Below are 17,779 nucleotides of genomic sequence, written 5' to 3'. Positions count from 1 at the left end.
TCTTTACACATGAACACCCTGGAGAATACAGAATAGATTTTCTCATAGTCATAATTGCAATAACATTTTTCATTATATGAAATTATTAATAATACCAATAATCATCAACAATCCATTGAATATTAATAATAACAACTTCAATTGCAACAGATATATTTACTGTACATAATACAACGGAACGTGAGAAGGTATTTGTAATTACACAGTAATTGTTTGTAAGTCTATGACCCATGTAATTTTCAGCGATCTGTAATGCGTTATAGAATCCAACGTAACGTCTACGTCACACTGCTACAAGCTCCTCTGTGCTACGAAGAAATATTCATCACTTACTCTAGCTAAATCGGTTTACGGCATATACAGAGGCTTCACCAACACTTTTTAGACTCATTTTTCAGCTTAAAGGAGCAATGGCAGAGTTTCAGCCATCCATTCTGACCTATTAAGACACCAGATGTCTCAAGAACCAACAACCAGCATACCATCAGGTTGACATAGGAAGCTTGACATGATGTAGCGAGTGACACAGCCATTAAATATTGTAGTTAACTAGGTTCCATCTATCAGTTTACATTAGAAAACGTTGGTTAGAATAGAAAGGCCATCAAAATAGTCTTTCTGAGCGGTCCATTTGAGAGACTGATTCCTGTCAGTGCCTGAGAAGGCTAACAACTTGCAAAGGGGAAAGTGTGGTCAGTCTTGCTTGAAATTAAGTTTCGTTGGTATATCAAAAACATATGGACCTGATAAGAGATCATCCTATTTCTCGCACTGGAAACCCCAACGGCATGTACATAGTCTTTCAGTGTTTTGAGAAGGCAGGAAGTCCTTCACAGTGGAAGAGGAAATAGTCTGTTGTGCTTTTCTGTCATCTTAGACTTGCTGCATCCAAAAAAAAAAAAAAAGAAAATTTTTTAAGTTGACAACCGTTTTAAAGCTTAAACAAATATGCGTTCATAAAATGATGGATATTTTATCAATAAAAGATTTGTTAAATAAATAAATAAATAAATAATATATAAATAAATACAGAAATAAAAAGAGATGATGGTAAATAAAAAAGTACAAATGTCTTAAAAAATGTTGGAATTAATTGATAAAAAAAAAAAAGTCAAACAAGTTTAGATACAGAAATGTAGGTGTAGTTATTATAAATAATTTGATAAATACCCCTGCCCTTTTTCCAGACTACAATAAAGAGCTACAGTTTCGATAGAGTTTGTTCAGTATTTTCATGGATTAATAAAAGCATGCAGGTTACATATAAACATCCAGTGTGAGGTGGTTATTAGCTGGATCAGGTGTAACAAATCTAATTATCAGAGCAATACATATTCTGTGAGTTATATATTTCGTATTGAATATAATACTGAATAGTTAGATTAAAAAAAAAAAAAAAGCCACACATAGTGCTGTTAGGCACGTGTAAATAGTCAAGACATAGAAAACAGATTATATTTTTTGCCCATGGACAACATGGCAAGTAGCTGTCAAGCATCTATTCTGCTTTTGTCAAAAGTCTTTAGCCAGTCTGTTTCGACGTTGACAAAAGAAATAAGAGGAAAACAACACGTTTCTGCTGAAGTTTGTAGCGGTGATTCGCCCACTTCTTTAAAGTCCACAGAGCTGTCACATCCCTACTTTGTAAATTCGTAGACACTTTTATAACATATTTTAACATCACTTTTGACAACATATTTTTATCTGCTAATCTAAAAATTTACTTTATAAAATATACATCTCCCAAATAAAATAGTTCCATTATTCCATTACCTTGTCCATAGTTAAATAAAAAAAAAAGTTCAGATCGTTCATGCAATCAACATTTTTTCATAAAAAAAAGGAAAGTAATCAATGGAATTTGCAAGAATTACTGTGTGATCTTGTTTCCAGTTTGCTTTTACCCATTTGAGAAGTTGAATGCACACATAATCAACACATAATGAACGCACAAAACTTCACCACATAAACTAACACAGCAATTTTCTTTTTTTTTAATAATCCACAAATTAACTTTTGGTGTGAAGTGGACACAGATTATTTTGTTCTATAAAAGGATCTGAAGTATATGTGACCCTGGACCACAAAACCAGTCTTAAGTTGCTGGGGTATATTTTTAGCAATAGCCAAAAATAAAACATTGTATGGGACAAAATTATAGATTTTTCTTTTATGCCAAAAATCTTTAGAATTTAAATAAAGGTCATGTTCCATGAAAATATTTAGTACATTTCCTACCGTAAATATATCAAAACTTAATTTTTGATTAGTAATATGCATTGGTAAGAATTCATTTAGACAACTACAAAAGCCAGATTTTTCAGTATTTAGATTTTTATGCACCCTCAGATTCCTGATTTTCAAATAGTTGTACTATCACGGACAAATATTACCCAATCCTAATAAACCATACATCAATGGAAAGCTTTTTTATTCAGTCTCTTAACAAATTGACACTTAAGACTGGTTTTGTGGTCCATGGTCACATATTATTTTGCACCTCAGATAAATTCAAAGAAGTAACATAATATATTTAAGAGAGAAAATATAACTAGGACCAGAAGAATTCATTAATTTCTTAATTTCTGCAAAAAAAGAAAAGAAAGAAAGAAAGAAAGAAAAAAGAGGGGCCATAAACAACCGCAATAAATAAAACACTCAGGCACATGACATTGATTTCATGTTAGAGGGTTTTCATCCGTTAAAAGGGGGAGGGGTGAAATGAACAAGATGCTTCCCCTACTCTCTGAATGATCATTTTTCAGTGTGCAGGTCACGTGTAAAATTTAAGATTGTCTTCTGCACCCCTGTTTCTGAAGAGTCTTATGATGTAGACTGTCCTATTTCAGGAAGCGTGGCTGGTGCCTCAGAGCTTGAGTGTTTCTGTTGTGTTTTTTTTTTTTACCTCTCAGATTTTTTTAAAGACATTTGTCTTCACACTGGGCTGATGAGAGAAGCCTGAATGCAAATGCAAAGTGATATTGCACTATACGGGAGATAATTCCCTGTGGTAATTTGATAACTGGCTTCAAAAAGGCATTTATCTATACTGCAAAAGTTGCTTTCAGGAGTTTTATTACTGCACTGCTAAGACATTCAGTTTCAGGCCCAAATTTACATCAGGGTGCATTGCTCTACTCTGACCACAAGAGTGCGCTTGTGTCACAGTGAAAGGGGCTACGTCCGCCACACTGTGGGATCAGTTAAGAAACATACACAGCCTAGAATATATCAAAACAAGGTCTATTATTTAAAATAACAAGATAAGATCCTCTTTATATATGATATTGCACCCGTATGTGTTGGCGTGGTTCATTAAAACAGTCCTAACATTTTTATATATTTTGTGTACTTGCACAAGTCTCAATCTTGGAACACTTGGTTGTGCTGGTTGAGCCCTTTTTTTCTGAGAATAAATAACACTTGAAAATAAAATGTGTACGCTCACATCAAAACACCAGCAGCATACTAGTAAGCCACCTCAAATTCTCCATCACACTAAAGTGAGTAATTGCACTCGCTCTCTGGCTGCTTTGTAACATGGACGTCTGTGCAGAGGGCCGGAGAAGAGCCATAGTAGTTGTTTAAGGGGGTCCGAGTGACTCAGAGTCTCGTCTGAGCCTCTGTGATGTAGATCTCGATGCTGTCAGCGCTCTCCGTGGCAGAATTCTGACGGAAAGAGGCTGAGCGTTTGGTCTGGAGCAGCCTGCGCCGTGTCTCCAGCTTTTGCCGGTCGCCCACATCCAGCGATTTCTCCCGTTCGGGAACGCTGCGTCCTCGTGAGACCACAAGCATGCCTCCGGCCTCGGTTGTGCTGTCAGCACGCAAGCTGCCCGTCACGCCACCGGCTGGCTTCTTTGGTAATGGTGGTGGAACCTTCTTGTCCTCCTGAGAGGAAGAGCAGGGGAGTGGCGTGACAGCATGGATGACCAATGCAGGGATGGACGGGAACGCAGGGAAAGACACCGAAAACGCACAGGTACAAGCAGAGGATATGCCAGAGAGGATGAAGATCAGGACATGTAAGGAGAAGGGACAGCACCATGAAGATGCAACGTAAGAATGATTTGGATTAGTGTATTTAGGATGAGACATGGCATTGTGGAAGCAGCAGACAGTAAAAAGAAAAAAAAGAAAAAAAAAAAACACAAACAGAGAAATTAGTTACAGATTTGTTAGGCTTTAATATCTTAAAGCAAATGAACAGCTCTTAGGCAGTAAATCAGATGCTAATCCAGAACATGCATGTCTTTTTTTCTGTGGTTTAGTTCCTTTTCTTGTTGAGGTGTTTGTGTGATGGCAGAGAGCTGCTGGGGCCCAGCACATAGGCGGTTCTCCTGCCTGCTGCTGTTTTGGCACTGGAGTGGAGCTGTGCAGTGGTTTGAGCAGAACGAAACTCCACTCTCACCTTCTTCTCAGGAGGTAATCTCCAGCCCGAGTCCTTCAGCCGCTGGAGGTCCTGAAACTTCACCCTGATGTCCTCGATGGCTAGCTGGAGGAGGTCCCAATAACTGGCCAGATCCTGAGTGCTGGGCTGAGGATATGATGAAGGATCCTATGAGAAGAAGGGGGATATTATAGAGCACTGCAGGGATGGCATACCTGGCTCTTCCAGTCCCATTTTCCTTGCCTAAGATATTTTACATGTTATTCTATGACACAAAATAAATTTAATGTAATGTAGTTGTTATTTTTACATTGAAAAAGGGCAGTTGCTAAGTGGTTAAATGGGACTACACTGATAAAAAATTTAAAAATTAAATACGGCATATGCTGGTTAGTTATGTTTTTATGCATGGTAGCTGGTTTGAGCTGGTCCTAAGTTGGTTATAAGCTGATTATGCACTGGTCCTGAGGAAGATCTAATAGCTGAGGGCCAGCACATGAGCAGCTTAAAACAGCTCATAACCAGCTTCCATCCTTCAAACCATGTAGTAACAGCATATGCTGTTTTTTTTTTCAACAGAGTATATCATCCCGCTAAGCAGGTAAGCTCATGTTCTCACTAGTCCACTTTTACAGGCACATTGTGTTTATAATCATGCTCCCCTTATGAAAGGAAAATATATTAACCAATATATTTCTTAAAATATATAGTGATATATTGTAATATATTATTTTGCCTTTTTATTTTCTAATATATTATATATTTGAATACATTTAATAATATATTGATGATACATATATTATATAATATATTGCAAAATATACAAATGATTGCCGCTTTCAATATATTGCAATATATTGGAAAAAAATAAATATTAAATCCCATATATACGAATATTTTCCAATATACTGCAATATATTTGTTTATAGTTTCATAAGAGTCTTGCAAACTAGCCAAACTAAAACGTTCAGGGTTGTTGAAAGATTAATTAATGGTGGTGACACTGAAGTCATGTGACCATGGTGTAGTTTATTTATAATCTAGTTTTAGCTTTTTACTTCTGGAGTTTGTATTTAGATTTCCAAATTCATTAAAGTTGTGTTCATTTGTAAAGATTATTATGTATCATAAACTTTTCTTAGTAGCATAGCTTTTTTTTTTTTTTTTATAATTCAAAAGCCAGTGGAAAATCGTATACAATACAGTTAAAAAGGGTCAATTGTTGAACATTATATGTAATTGTACAATAAAATACAGTCAAATTTATTTGTTTTATAATAAAACTCGAAGATAGTAAAGCTAGGTAAAGGCTTCTATTTACAAATTTTTAAGTTATTTATCTGTCTTTTTCTCATTTATTTTATACGATTGTATTTATCTTGTATTTATCACATTAATGTACTATACTGAACAAAATTATAAATGCAGCACTTTTGTTTTTGCCTCCATTTTCATGAGCTGAACTCAATGATCTAAGACTTTTTCTATGTACATAAAAGGCCTATTCTCTCAAATATTGTTCACAAATCTGTTTAAATCTGTGTTACTGAGCACTTCTCATTTACCGAGATAATACATCCACCTCACAGGTGTGTCATATCAAGATGCTGATGCCAAAATAAAAGGCCACTGTAAAATATGCAGTTTTACTGTATTGTGGGGTCCAAGGGGGTCTGAAAACTGGTCAGTATCTGGTTTGACCACCATTTGACTCAAACAGTGCATCTCCTTCGCATAGAGTTAATCAGGTTGTTGATTGTGGCCTGTGGAATGTTGGTCCACTCCTCTTCAATGGTTGTGCAAAGTTGCTGGATATTGGCAGGAACTGCAACACGCTGCCGTATACATCAATCCAGAGCATCCCAAACATGCTCAGTGGGTGACATGTCCAGTGAGTATGCTGGCCATGGAAAACTGGGATTTTTTCAGCTTCCAGGAATTGTGTACAGATCCATGCAACATGGGGCAGTGCATTATCATGCTGCAACATAAGATGATGGTTGTGGATGAATGGCACAACAGTGGGCCTCAGGATCTCATCACGGTATCTCTGTGCATTCAAAATGCCATCAATAAATTGCACATGTGTTTGTCTTCCATAACATATGCCTGCCCATACTGTACCATAACCCCACCGCCACCATGGGCCACTCGATCAACATCGCTGACATCATCAAACCGCTCACCCACATGATGCCATAGACGCTGTCTGCCATCTGCCCTGTACAGTGAAAAATGGGATTGATCCGTGAAGAGAACACCTCTCCAAAGTGCCAGACGCCATCGAATGTAAGCATTTGCCCACTCAAGTTGGTTATGACGATGAACTGCAGTCAGGTCGAGACCCCGGTGAGGACAACAAGCATGCAGATGATCTTCCTTGAAACGGTTTTACTGACAGCAGAAATTCTTTGGTTATGCAAACCGATTGTTGCAGCAGCTGTCTGGGTGGCTGGTCTCAGACAATCTTGGACGTGAAAATGCTGGATGTGGAGGTCCTGGGCTGGTGTGGTTACACGTGGCCTGCGGTTGTGAGGCCGGTTGTGACCCCGGTTGGATGTACTGCCAAATTCTCTGAAATGCCTTTGGAGATGGCTTATGGTAGAGAAATATTCAGTTCACAGGCAACAGCTCTGGTTGACATTCCTGCAGTCAGCATGCCAACTGCACATTCCCTTAAAACTTGCGACATTTGTGGCATTGTGCTGTGTGATAAAACTGCACAGTTTAGAGTGGCCTTTTATTGTGGCCAGCCTAAGGCACAACTGTCTAATCAGCATCTTGATATGCCACACCTGTGATGGATGGATCATCTCTGCAAAGGAGAAATGCTCACTTACACAGATTTAGACAGATTTGTGAACAATATTTGAGAGAAATAGGCCTTTTGTGTACATAGAAAAAGTCTTAGATCTTTGAGTTCAGCTCATGAAAAATGGGGGCAAAAACAAAATATAATTTTGTTCAGTGTATATAGTTGATATAGATTCTAAAAAAGGTAAAGACATCCTCCCTTTTATCCACAACGGAAAGAGTTTCAAAACACTCACCACACTCTGTTGGCACATCCTGAAGAACTGCTGGACTCTTTGTGACATGAGCATCTGAGCACTGCCGACAGCTCCTCTGATGAGCTCCAACACTGAGACACAAAACAAACCAATTAGAAGGGGAAAAAAACTGCATTTAGACAGAAGGAATTGTTCTTGGGGCAAAACACTACAGATTCAAGTACCCATGAAATCAATGAAAACTCATGTTTTGGGCCTTATAGCCAATGTCACATTTCCTCACTCACCCTCTTCTGGCAGTTCATTCGTCTCTGCTTCTCTTTCCATGTTCTGGCACCATCCCTCCATCCTCTCCACTTCTGTATGAAGGAGCCGAAGGAAGAACTCTCCATCTCGTAAGCAGGGCGAGGCTCGGCCTGAATCAGGGAGGCTCCTTGGGCCCTCGCTCCAGCCTACCACTCCACGCTCAGGGGCCAGGGGCAGAGGGGAGTGGGAGCGGTGCAAGGCCCTGAGTTCTGGAGGGCCAGGCTCGTTGGTGTAACCACTATGGTAATCCTCACGGTAGGCCCACTGGCCCTGTGTATGCACTGTGCGATACTCTGTAAACTGACCGGCTGATTCTGGTTCAGATGAGTGCCGCTGGAATGAGCAGCCAAACTGCAGGCCCTTGTCTTGTGTGGGGACTGTCAGCCCTCCAAAACCCTCTGTCTCAAGATCAGCCTGGACACTCGCTGTCACACTGTTGGAGCGTTTAAAACGGGCTCGTCTGGAACAAACAACAATAGGTAAATTTACTGGTAGAACGAAATATTGATGTATAGTAGGGGTGTGCATCTCCATTACTGAGGTCGATGCACTACACATTTTGATGCATAGACAATGATACAATACATTAAACATATATATGAAGCAGCTACAATGCAATGTTATATGATTTACCCCATTACGATGCAGTGCGATCCGAATAATCCGATTTCGATTTGATTCAACACAATGCGATGCAACGGACAAAAAATCTGATGCTATATGGTAGATAGTTTACTTTTATTTGATTTGTATTTCTTTCAAACAAACTGCAATGTTAATTTATATTCTATGTTACTCTCAGGACGTGCCTTGGTCTCTGTAGTGTTGTGATACATCATATACACGTAGCAGCAGCAAGGCTCCAGACAAAAAAATTAAATAAAAAAATTGAGTATGGAGCCACTGGCAACATCGTTAACAATTCTTGTAATTAATCATTGCTTCTTGTTATCAAGATCTATGTGCTGTGTTAAAACATGAACTTCATATTATCTGTAGCTCACTTGCCCTCCAATAACATGTTTATGAACAAAGTGTCAGCTTTAAAATCATGCCAAATTCATAACGAAATCCAAAAAATAAATATAGACTCTCTATCTAAACTCAGATAGGCTGCACGATCTATAGTACTACATGTACAAATGTGCATCTACTTCCACTGTGATTACTGCAACTGTAAGAAAATTATGGACAAGTGTTTTTTTTTTTTATGGAAATAAACATTATTCCACAAATGCTGTTGATTGAGGTTAAAGGAATGATTCACAAAAAAATGGCTGAAGATTTATCTACACTCAGGCCATACAAGATTTAGATAAGTTTCATTGGACAAAATTTGAGAGATTTAGCATTTCATCACTTGCTCACCAGTGGATCCTCTGCAGTGAATGGGTATCCAGAAGAATGTCTTATGAAATGAAAATCTGCGTGTTTGAAAAATGCGATAACACTTTTTTTACTTCCAGCTAAAATACAGGTCCTCTTAAGTATGATTTTGGACTGGTATTTTGGCCAGAAGTGATGGTTTAAAGCTAAAACACCTTAATGATGGATTTGTTTCTTAAAACACAGTGCTTTTCACTTCACAACAAATTAATTGATGGAGCTATGTTATGTACATGTGGATTATTATTATATTATTATGATTTTTTTTACATCAACTGTTAAGGATCCACTAATAAAACAAAAATATTTAAACTGCAGAGGATCCACTGATAAAATACAAATTTTTCCAAATCTGTTCTGATGAACTCTGAGAGTACATTTAAAGCAAATTTTCATTGTTAGGTGAACTGTTCCTTTAACTTGTACTGAAACCTTTAATGTCTCAATACCAAACATACATTAAATATAACCCAAAAGACTCCAAACCAACAGTGTTTCTGCTAAATGAAAAAAAAAAAAAAAAAGAGGCCAACAAGGGTAATTAATGATAACAAGACACAAAGCATGTTAAGCTCATTCGTGGATGAGTGACATCATTTCACAGATTTTGGCATATTGCGTAATGGCTGCCTAATTATACCCTCTCACCTCACTCTGTGTTCCTAGCACGTACACCCACTGTGTGTGTGTGTGCTTGCTTGCGTGAGTGTGAACCTTGCACCTGCACCTCTTGCTCATCTAACACTGACACATTCACACTGCACCCCACCTCAGAAATAAACCAACCACCTCTGACATCAGTAGAAGAAATGCAAATATCAGAAAGATAATGAAAGAGCCCATTTGTCACAATCATCAGTTGGAGTGCCCACAAACTCCAGTAGAGGGCACTCCACTCAGGACTCTTGTATTTGGTGTCCATTTCCATTACCTACTCCATTTCCCATTATTCCATGCTTAGGGCTAATCACCACCAGGTGTTCCCCATTACCACTCCCCTATATATACTGTGTTTGGACTCTGAATGATTGCAAAGTCTTGTTGTCTTGTCTGTCTGACATTTCCGAGGGGTTTCCCTGTGTTTGTTCCTTCCGTGTTTGATCTTGGATTATTTATACTGACTGTAATGCCCTGCTGCCTGCCCCGACCTCTGTCTGGTACTGTTTCTGATTTTGGTTATCCCCTGACACTTCTGATGCTGTTTTCTGATCTCTGCCTGTTTGACCATTCTCTTAATAAAATTACTACAAATGGATCCGAATGTCTCTGACTCCATGTTACACCATGAAAGATTTTAGTCCGTCTGCAGCTTTTAGTTCATATCTGTGAACGGGGCATGGTTTGCATGAAAAATCACTAATGTGAACGCTGTCATAGGACCCTGGTGCGCACTGGGGTACCGAACCCCGAGACTACCTGGAGAAGGTGGTCTGAGTTCGGTTGCTCCCAAGCTGTGGCGCAGTTCGCGTGAATGTGAATGTGCAAGCAACACGGACTCGGGTGCGTACTTGTTCAGGACGTAAAGTATCCCGCAAATGCTTAACACTGTTGATATCATTGTTTCCTCAACACACGAGAGAGCCGAGGTTGATTCCACACTCTCCTAAAAGTCTAAATTAAATTAAATTAAATTAATTATTATATTGTGCATAATTGCACCAAAATAACAAAAAAAATACAATTATGCTCAGCAGACCAACGCAGGAACGGCGCCGGGAACAATCGTGCTCGGGCTGGTTCTCAACTGCTTAGACTTAACATTGGACATCAAAAAGTGTACAAGTTTTGTAATTGTACAAAACAAAAATGTCCTTAAAATCAAACTCTTAGCCAGAATATTACATTAAACTTCACAGTCCCAACAACGTGTAAATTCTTTAAGATGTTTCTTTACCAAAGACCTTGACAAAATGTAACATACACAAACACACACACATACACAAACACACATATATATGAATTGTGAAGAACTGAAGGATTTTTGGTACTTTTAACAAATTCACATAAGAAATACGATTCCTTCACCAAATAATGAGCACATTAAATGGACTTTAATACTAAACAATAGTATAAAGGCTAATATATTACTACTAACAAAATCCATTATATGCATTGCAAATATGCATTGTCATATAATCAACCAGTGAGTAACTGCACTGGTGTGCGTTTCCCATACAACGATGTAACTCACTGATAAACCACCATAGTATGATGTTTTATGACCATTGTTGTGGAAACTAACTAGCCAGCCATGACTGTTTCCAGAACACAGTCGCATTAGTTCAACAATTTAGGGCCATTGTTAATACCGTCATGTGCATGTGTTGGAGGAATAACTTCTGCTAATTAACTGATTCAAGATTTCTGAGATGCAGCACCTGATGACTAATTTATTAAAATTTGTTCCCTGTTTTTGCTTTATTTGATGTTTGATTTATTGTGGGTTCCCTCTTAATGATGCTTTTGGGAAACGCACCCCTGATTAGTTAATTGTGTCTGCTTGATTTACTCAAAAATAACATGATTTGTAACAGTTTTCAGCTCCCAACCCATATTTAAAACAACAAAATGTAATACATTTATTTTACATAGATAAAATTCGGATGACTCATGTTGCACTCAGGAATGTTAAAACATAAAAAAAAAACATTTTTAATAATTATTAATCGTAATTAAATAAATGCTCTCTAGTATGCGAATGTCCCTCCCACTAATAAAAAATGCCACCAAACAGCAATAGTACTAGCAACCCATGATTCATGGCTATGTAAATGAAAATCTACTGACAATTTAAATTTAGTGAGGAGCCCTTTAATACACAGCTTATTAGGACATATATCAACACAGGTAACAAAACTGTGCTGTTTTATTCCATTTAAAAAAAACATTTATCAGATATAGAGATGAAAAATGAAACCTGTTAGATTTACCTTTTGTCATCCTCCACCTGAACCCCTATGGAGTGCACCTCTCTCAGCGCTTTGCCTTCTGGGTCTGAGTCAGACAATGTCTCTGAGCTGTCCACCTGGAAAACACAATGAGAGACATTTAACAAAATGTTTCAGGAGAGAGACATCATTCGGACTGAATCTCTCACGGGATTATCCCCTCTTATACCTGCACTGCAATAGAGGGTCTCCACTTCCTTCCTCGTCCTTCCTGTTTGAACTCCTCTCCTCCAGTCAGAGCTTTAGCAAGGGACATACTGTTCTGGGGCAGAGAGGCTGATTTTCCCAGACTGCCTCCAGCTCGGTCCCTAGATCCCCTGGGCCCCTCTAGAAGGTTATCAGCTGAGCTGCTGTGTTTCGGTTTCAGTGGACCAGGTCCACCCGAGTAGGCGATGCTCTGAAGGGCCCTGCCGTTCAGACTCTCTACGGAGTTGCTACTCTGCCTGACACGCACAGTGCCCCCGCCAAGATAGTGCCCACCTCTGGAGCTACGGCCCCCACTGCTCTCAGTCAGGTCCACTGAGTTGCTCTGCTGTCTGGGCCGGACCAGTGCGGGCTGTCCTGTACTCTGGAAGTAAGCGTCCTGAGTGGACTCAGTGCTGCTCTGAGCGGTCACAGAGATCATTGGCTTGGACATGCGAGGGGGAAGAGGAGGGGGTCCTTTCCTGTATGGGAACACTAGACCGACAAAGACATAAAGGTTTTATTAAGACTGCTATTCAAATATATCTTTCTTTTGAAAGATGAAGGGCTGTTCATTCAAAACAGTCGCCACAGAAGGAATTAAACATACTCTTCCTCTGAGTTAAGTTAACTCTGTGCTGAGGAAGTGAAGAAGGAAAATCATTAGTAAGGAGAACAGAGGATAGGTTGCAAGGACTTACAGCTGCTAGAGGCTTCAAGTACTAGGCACATTTTATGTAGGTAAGAAAAAAGATGGACACACAAACCAACACGAACACTAATGTTGTCAGTACAATTAAAATATACAATCAAGGATGTAGCACCTTTATAGTGACACCTTGTTTGTAATTTCATCCTCCCCCTTTTTTGTTTTTCTTTTGGACATAATGCAAGAGAGAAAAAAAAATCCAATGTTAGTGACGACCTTAGGCTTCTACATTTAAATGTCTGACCTCTTTAGTATTAGTACCCAATGCTCCCTGCAGTTAGTGTTTTAGGCTCATTAATTTTTTTTAAAAAAGTGACAGACTTTTTTAAGGTTACGGAAGAATGGCTGTGTTTTGGTAGTTTCAGAACATTTGGATTTGGAATTAACTGAAAAGCTGAAACTTTTTAAGGACAACTGCATGAAGAGTTTTTAAAAAGTTGCCCAAGTGTAGAGAAATGTGCCCTAGCAATTGTAAAAAAAAAAAAAAAACACTGACTTAGTTAGACAATAGATAGATAGATAGATAGATAGATTAACAAAAATTTACAGCAAAGACAGAATTGTGAGAACGCACACATATATGCAAATGTATTCTCTGTATCGAGAAGACAGAAACAGAGAAATATACATATATACATTACATCTTATAATCCCCTATCGAGTATTATCATTCAAAAGCTTTAGACACATCCTCATGGCTTAAGAAGCATCCGCTCACACACACACAGACACAATCAGTAGCTCTTGAGAACCTAGACATGAAATTTAGAGGGACATACTCAGAGATTAAAGGAGTTTTAAAAAAGCACGCCTAAGTCCTCTCCTCATCCCTCTCTCTTAAAACACTCACACGTCGGTGTGTGTCACGAGTGTTGCCTTGGGAAACTGCAGATGGATGCTTTTGACACTTCACAAGGGCTTTAATAAATCTCATGTGAGATTCTCTACTCTAAACGAGAGAATAAAGGACAGTGGGGAAAAGACAAAGTCATCCACATGTCAAAAAGTGGGAGAGGGAATAAAATGCGATTGCAATCGTGACCACATAATGTAAAGACGTTTTGTTGTTTGGCTTTTATCCTGTCTTTTGGATTTTGTAATATTCATTAATTTCAGTAATTCACTGACAAGATTAACACTACGACCAAAATCTTGACTACAACCCAAGGGACAGTCAAGGAGACAGACGTCTTGTGGGAATTTGAGCATTTAAATGTGCTTACGATGTAACATTTGTTTACAGTCTTGATATAGTGAGAATGTAGAGACAGAAGGAAAACAGTTTTAATATTAATCCCTTGGCTGGAGCATGTTTCTCCAGCAATTCCTATGAGACTGATCCAAAAACTCATTAAGTCACTAATCTAATCCCTGTGACAGCATGGAAACTAGGTATACCCACACATATGTAAACACATGCTGATGGCTCACCTGCTTCGCCCTTCATGCTCCCCTGTGGGCCTGACATGGAAAAGACAGACAGGCAGTCATCGTCCTGGGAGCAGCCGGCTTGGATAGCCCGAACGTAGCTGTGACTGCGGGTGCGGAAGCATCCGGGTAGGTCCAGTGCCTCGACAGCCTGTGATTCCATTTCTCCAAACAGATTCAGACTTTCACTCAGCTAAAACATACAAAGAATAGGTTTTAATGAATTGCAATGGTTCAGCTGATAAATAAAATGTCAAATCTGAACGTGACCTCACATTATTACTAATCAGGGTTATACCTAGTGACATATATAGTTACCAGAATATGAGTGGGTGTGCTCTGTTGACATTCAGCCAGTAAGCATTTATCTAGAACACTATAACAGCCGCTTTCCTTAACACTGTATGGTTTTACCTGAGCGCTGGTCAGAGAGCGTGTGGCGCTACGAGAGCGAGCGTGGCCTTTAGGTGTGGTTCGACTGTTTGGGTAGATGTCTGTACACTGTTTACATGAGTACCTGAGAAGAGGAATACACCATTAAATCCCCAGATTGCACATACAGCAGAACATACACCACTCAATCCTTACGTTCAGTCGTGGTACCATTGTAAAATGATGTACAAATTAGATTTAGCTTGGTACACCCATATATTTTACTATATTTCATACTTTTTCATGAACTATTAATTTTACATTGTAGTCCAGTGTGCTATTTGTTAATAGTGCAAATAGAAATCTCAAAATAGCAACAAAAAAAATGGCCAGAGAATCTGGAAATTGAAACTGAAAACCAAGTGACAGCTGACTTAGATGTGGTGGAAGAGCGCTGGTCCATGCTGACGGAGCGGCGGAAGGCTTCTCTCTGGGCAATAAGGGCTGATTTGGGTGAGGCTTTGGGGCTGGAGTCTGAGTCAGCGCTGTCGTCGTCCCCCATAGCCTTGATGTAGCTGCCACTGCGCATACGTCTGCAAGGGATCTCCCCACCACTGTCAGATGGCCCACCACCACACCAGTCATCTGAGGGAACCTGCAAGAGACACACAACTTACTGTCAACATGGCCTTTGCTTATGAAGCTGATGAGGGATGAGGCTGTTCTATATTTACACAAATAGCTGATACTGAGAAACTTCTGAACAAGCAAATCTGCTGAACATATAGTGGTTGAGTGAATGATTCACCGATTCACTCAGAAAGTCAGTTGTTTCATTCTTAAATGTATCTGTGTTTTTGAACAAATCAGAGTGAATGATTCAGTGACTCTCAGAGAGATTAGTTAGTGTTTTTGATCAAACCGAATGATTAAATTATTAAAAGACTTACTTGTTTTGTACTAGAATGAATCAATGCTTTGAACGAATGAGAAAAGTCAAAGTTTCGATGACTCACTCAATATAAGAAAGCCACTTGTCTCCACCTACTGGTGTATCAATGTAACTTGTAGGAAGAGTCAACTCCAACTCCAATTCACAGATTGACTGTCTGGAGTGATTCAAAGAGTAAAAAGTCCAAATGCTTATTTCAAGACCTAAACTTATTGTTTTTATAGTTATATATCATTGATATGAGAGAAAATGCAATGATACTGCAACAAATGTTTTATGTGTATCAGAAAAAAAGAAAGAAATAAAATCTGTTAGAGTTGTGGCTCTCTGGCTACAGCATAACCAGAGGTTATGCAGGGTTGAACTGAGGGCAGCTGAGTAAAATGAAATCTGATTGGCTGACAGGGATGAAAGGCACCAGCTGTACATTTAGAGCTGTCATCACACTCAAGAGCTGCCCCTCAGCTGGAGCATGGACAGAACACAGATGTGGGGAGATAGCAGGTTATAGAGGGGAGAGGCAAGATTATTCATTTCGATGAACTCTGCTCTCAAGAGCCATGTCCTTTTCTGATAGCATCGTTGCGTATTATTGCCGAATATATATTTATTTATTTTGCCTCTACATTTCCTCCCTGTCAGATATTTTGAAAACATAAAATAAAAAATAGTATCGTACAAGCTATACAGCCACTAAAGGATGGCTAGACATTTAATACCAGAACCAAAAACTCTTTTAATTCAGGGCAAGGTGAGATGGGCGCAGTTTGTGGCTATGTTTAACAAAAGGATGTTCCCTCTTAAACTTGTTGCTGTCCTTGCTGTTGAACCGTATACATATTCTCTGTGTTTAATTTTTGTTAATCATTCAGTTTTCACTAAGAGGATGCAGGAATATTGAATTAAATAAAACATCAAATTAAAAAAAAAATATTAGCACATTAAAATGTTAGTTCACCCAACAATGAAAATCTGTCATCATTTACTCGCTCTCAAGCTGTTTTTTCTTATTTTCTTCTCCATATCATGGAAGTCGATGGCTATTGTCAACTGGGTACCAACATTGTTCAAAATATTGTCTTTTGTGCTCAGAATTTTTTTTTTTAAGCAAACTATCCCTTTAAGATTGAAGGTATGGAGTTATCAGGGATATTTTTTTTTGTTCAAAAAGAGGACGTGAATACACCAAAATCCAGACAAATAAATAAAACAATGGAAGGTTGTGCCTCAACAGATAGATTTATACTTATTTTCTCATCCCTTGATTTCACTGACATAAGATGATAATCCCACCACCAAATGAACAAGGAGAGATGGATTTGTGCTCACACACACAAGATAAGAAACGCCTTATCTATCAGTTGAACACTCAGTGGGGTACTTAGAGGTCATTTCGTTCAAAGGATGATGCGACTTTATCTCTATCCATCTCTGTTTCTCTTGGCTCCGCCCCTTCCTATTTTCCTTCTAATACACACATGCACTTATGTACACAAAAACTACAAACATAATTTTGAATCAGGAATTCTATTCGCCTCTTCTGGAGAAGCTGATCATTAATTTGTCTAATTCTTGGTTTGAGTGTCTCCATTGTTCTCCTCATTTTCCCCCAGACTTCAATTTTGTTCTTTTAATGCAGCAAAAAAAATATATGTTCCTGCAAAGACATACATGTAATGTCACTGCATTAATGTCATGCCTTTTTTTCTTGCTTAACTCTGACATAATTGGCCTTTTAATGAATAGATCACTAAAAATAATGTGGATGGAATGAATAAAGTGCAGGTGAGAAAATAATGAAAGTATTTTAATTTAAAGGGACAGTTCACCCAAAAATGACAATTCTGTATTCAATGAATGATTTTCATATTTCTGTGGGACATAAAAGAAGATATTCTCAAGAATGTATTTTTTTTTTTCATCCATATTAATCCCCATCTCCCTGTCTATAAAAACACAATTTCCTTCCTTGCAACATGTGTTATTGTTCTCATCCTCTTATTTCCCCCCCAACAGCCCCTGGTATTTGGTCTCATTATATTGACACATTTCACATCCTCCTGCTCCTCTGCTAATTGCGACACAGATCGACTGACT

General features: G+C 38.6%; 1 protein-coding gene across 1 annotated transcript in view; it reads right to left on the bottom strand.

Moving 5' to 3' along the window:
* Nucleotides 1–1,062: 1,062 nt before the first annotated feature.
* Nucleotides 1,063–17,779, bottom strand: part of LOC127979551 (disks large-associated protein 3-like) — a 182,929-nt gene continuing 166,212 nt past the window's right edge. Inside the window, exons 4-12 of the mRNA XM_052585086.1 lie at nt 15,165–15,385; nt 14,773–14,875; nt 14,362–14,551; nt 12,208–12,716; nt 12,021–12,115; nt 7,686–8,164; nt 7,438–7,529; nt 4,409–4,555; nt 1,063–3,888 (exon numbers count right to left, since the gene is read on the bottom strand). Of these exons, the coding sequence (XP_052441046.1) occupies nt 3,604–3,888; nt 4,409–4,555; nt 7,438–7,529; nt 7,686–8,164; nt 12,021–12,115; nt 12,208–12,716; nt 14,362–14,551; nt 14,773–14,875; nt 15,165–15,385 (2,121 nt within the window). The 3' untranslated portion in view covers nt 1,063–3,603. The remainder of the gene's footprint in view (nt 3,889–4,408; nt 4,556–7,437; nt 7,530–7,685; nt 8,165–12,020; nt 12,116–12,207; nt 12,717–14,361; nt 14,552–14,772; nt 14,876–15,164; nt 15,386–17,779) is intronic.

This window comes from Carassius gibelio, chromosome B19 (assembly GCF_023724105.1).
Source record: "Carassius gibelio isolate Cgi1373 ecotype wild population from Czech Republic chromosome B19, carGib1.2-hapl.c, whole genome shotgun sequence".
NCBI lineage: Eukaryota > Metazoa > Chordata > Actinopteri > Cypriniformes > Cyprinidae > Carassius > Carassius gibelio.
This window is presented reverse-complemented; position numbering and strand designations above follow the sequence as displayed.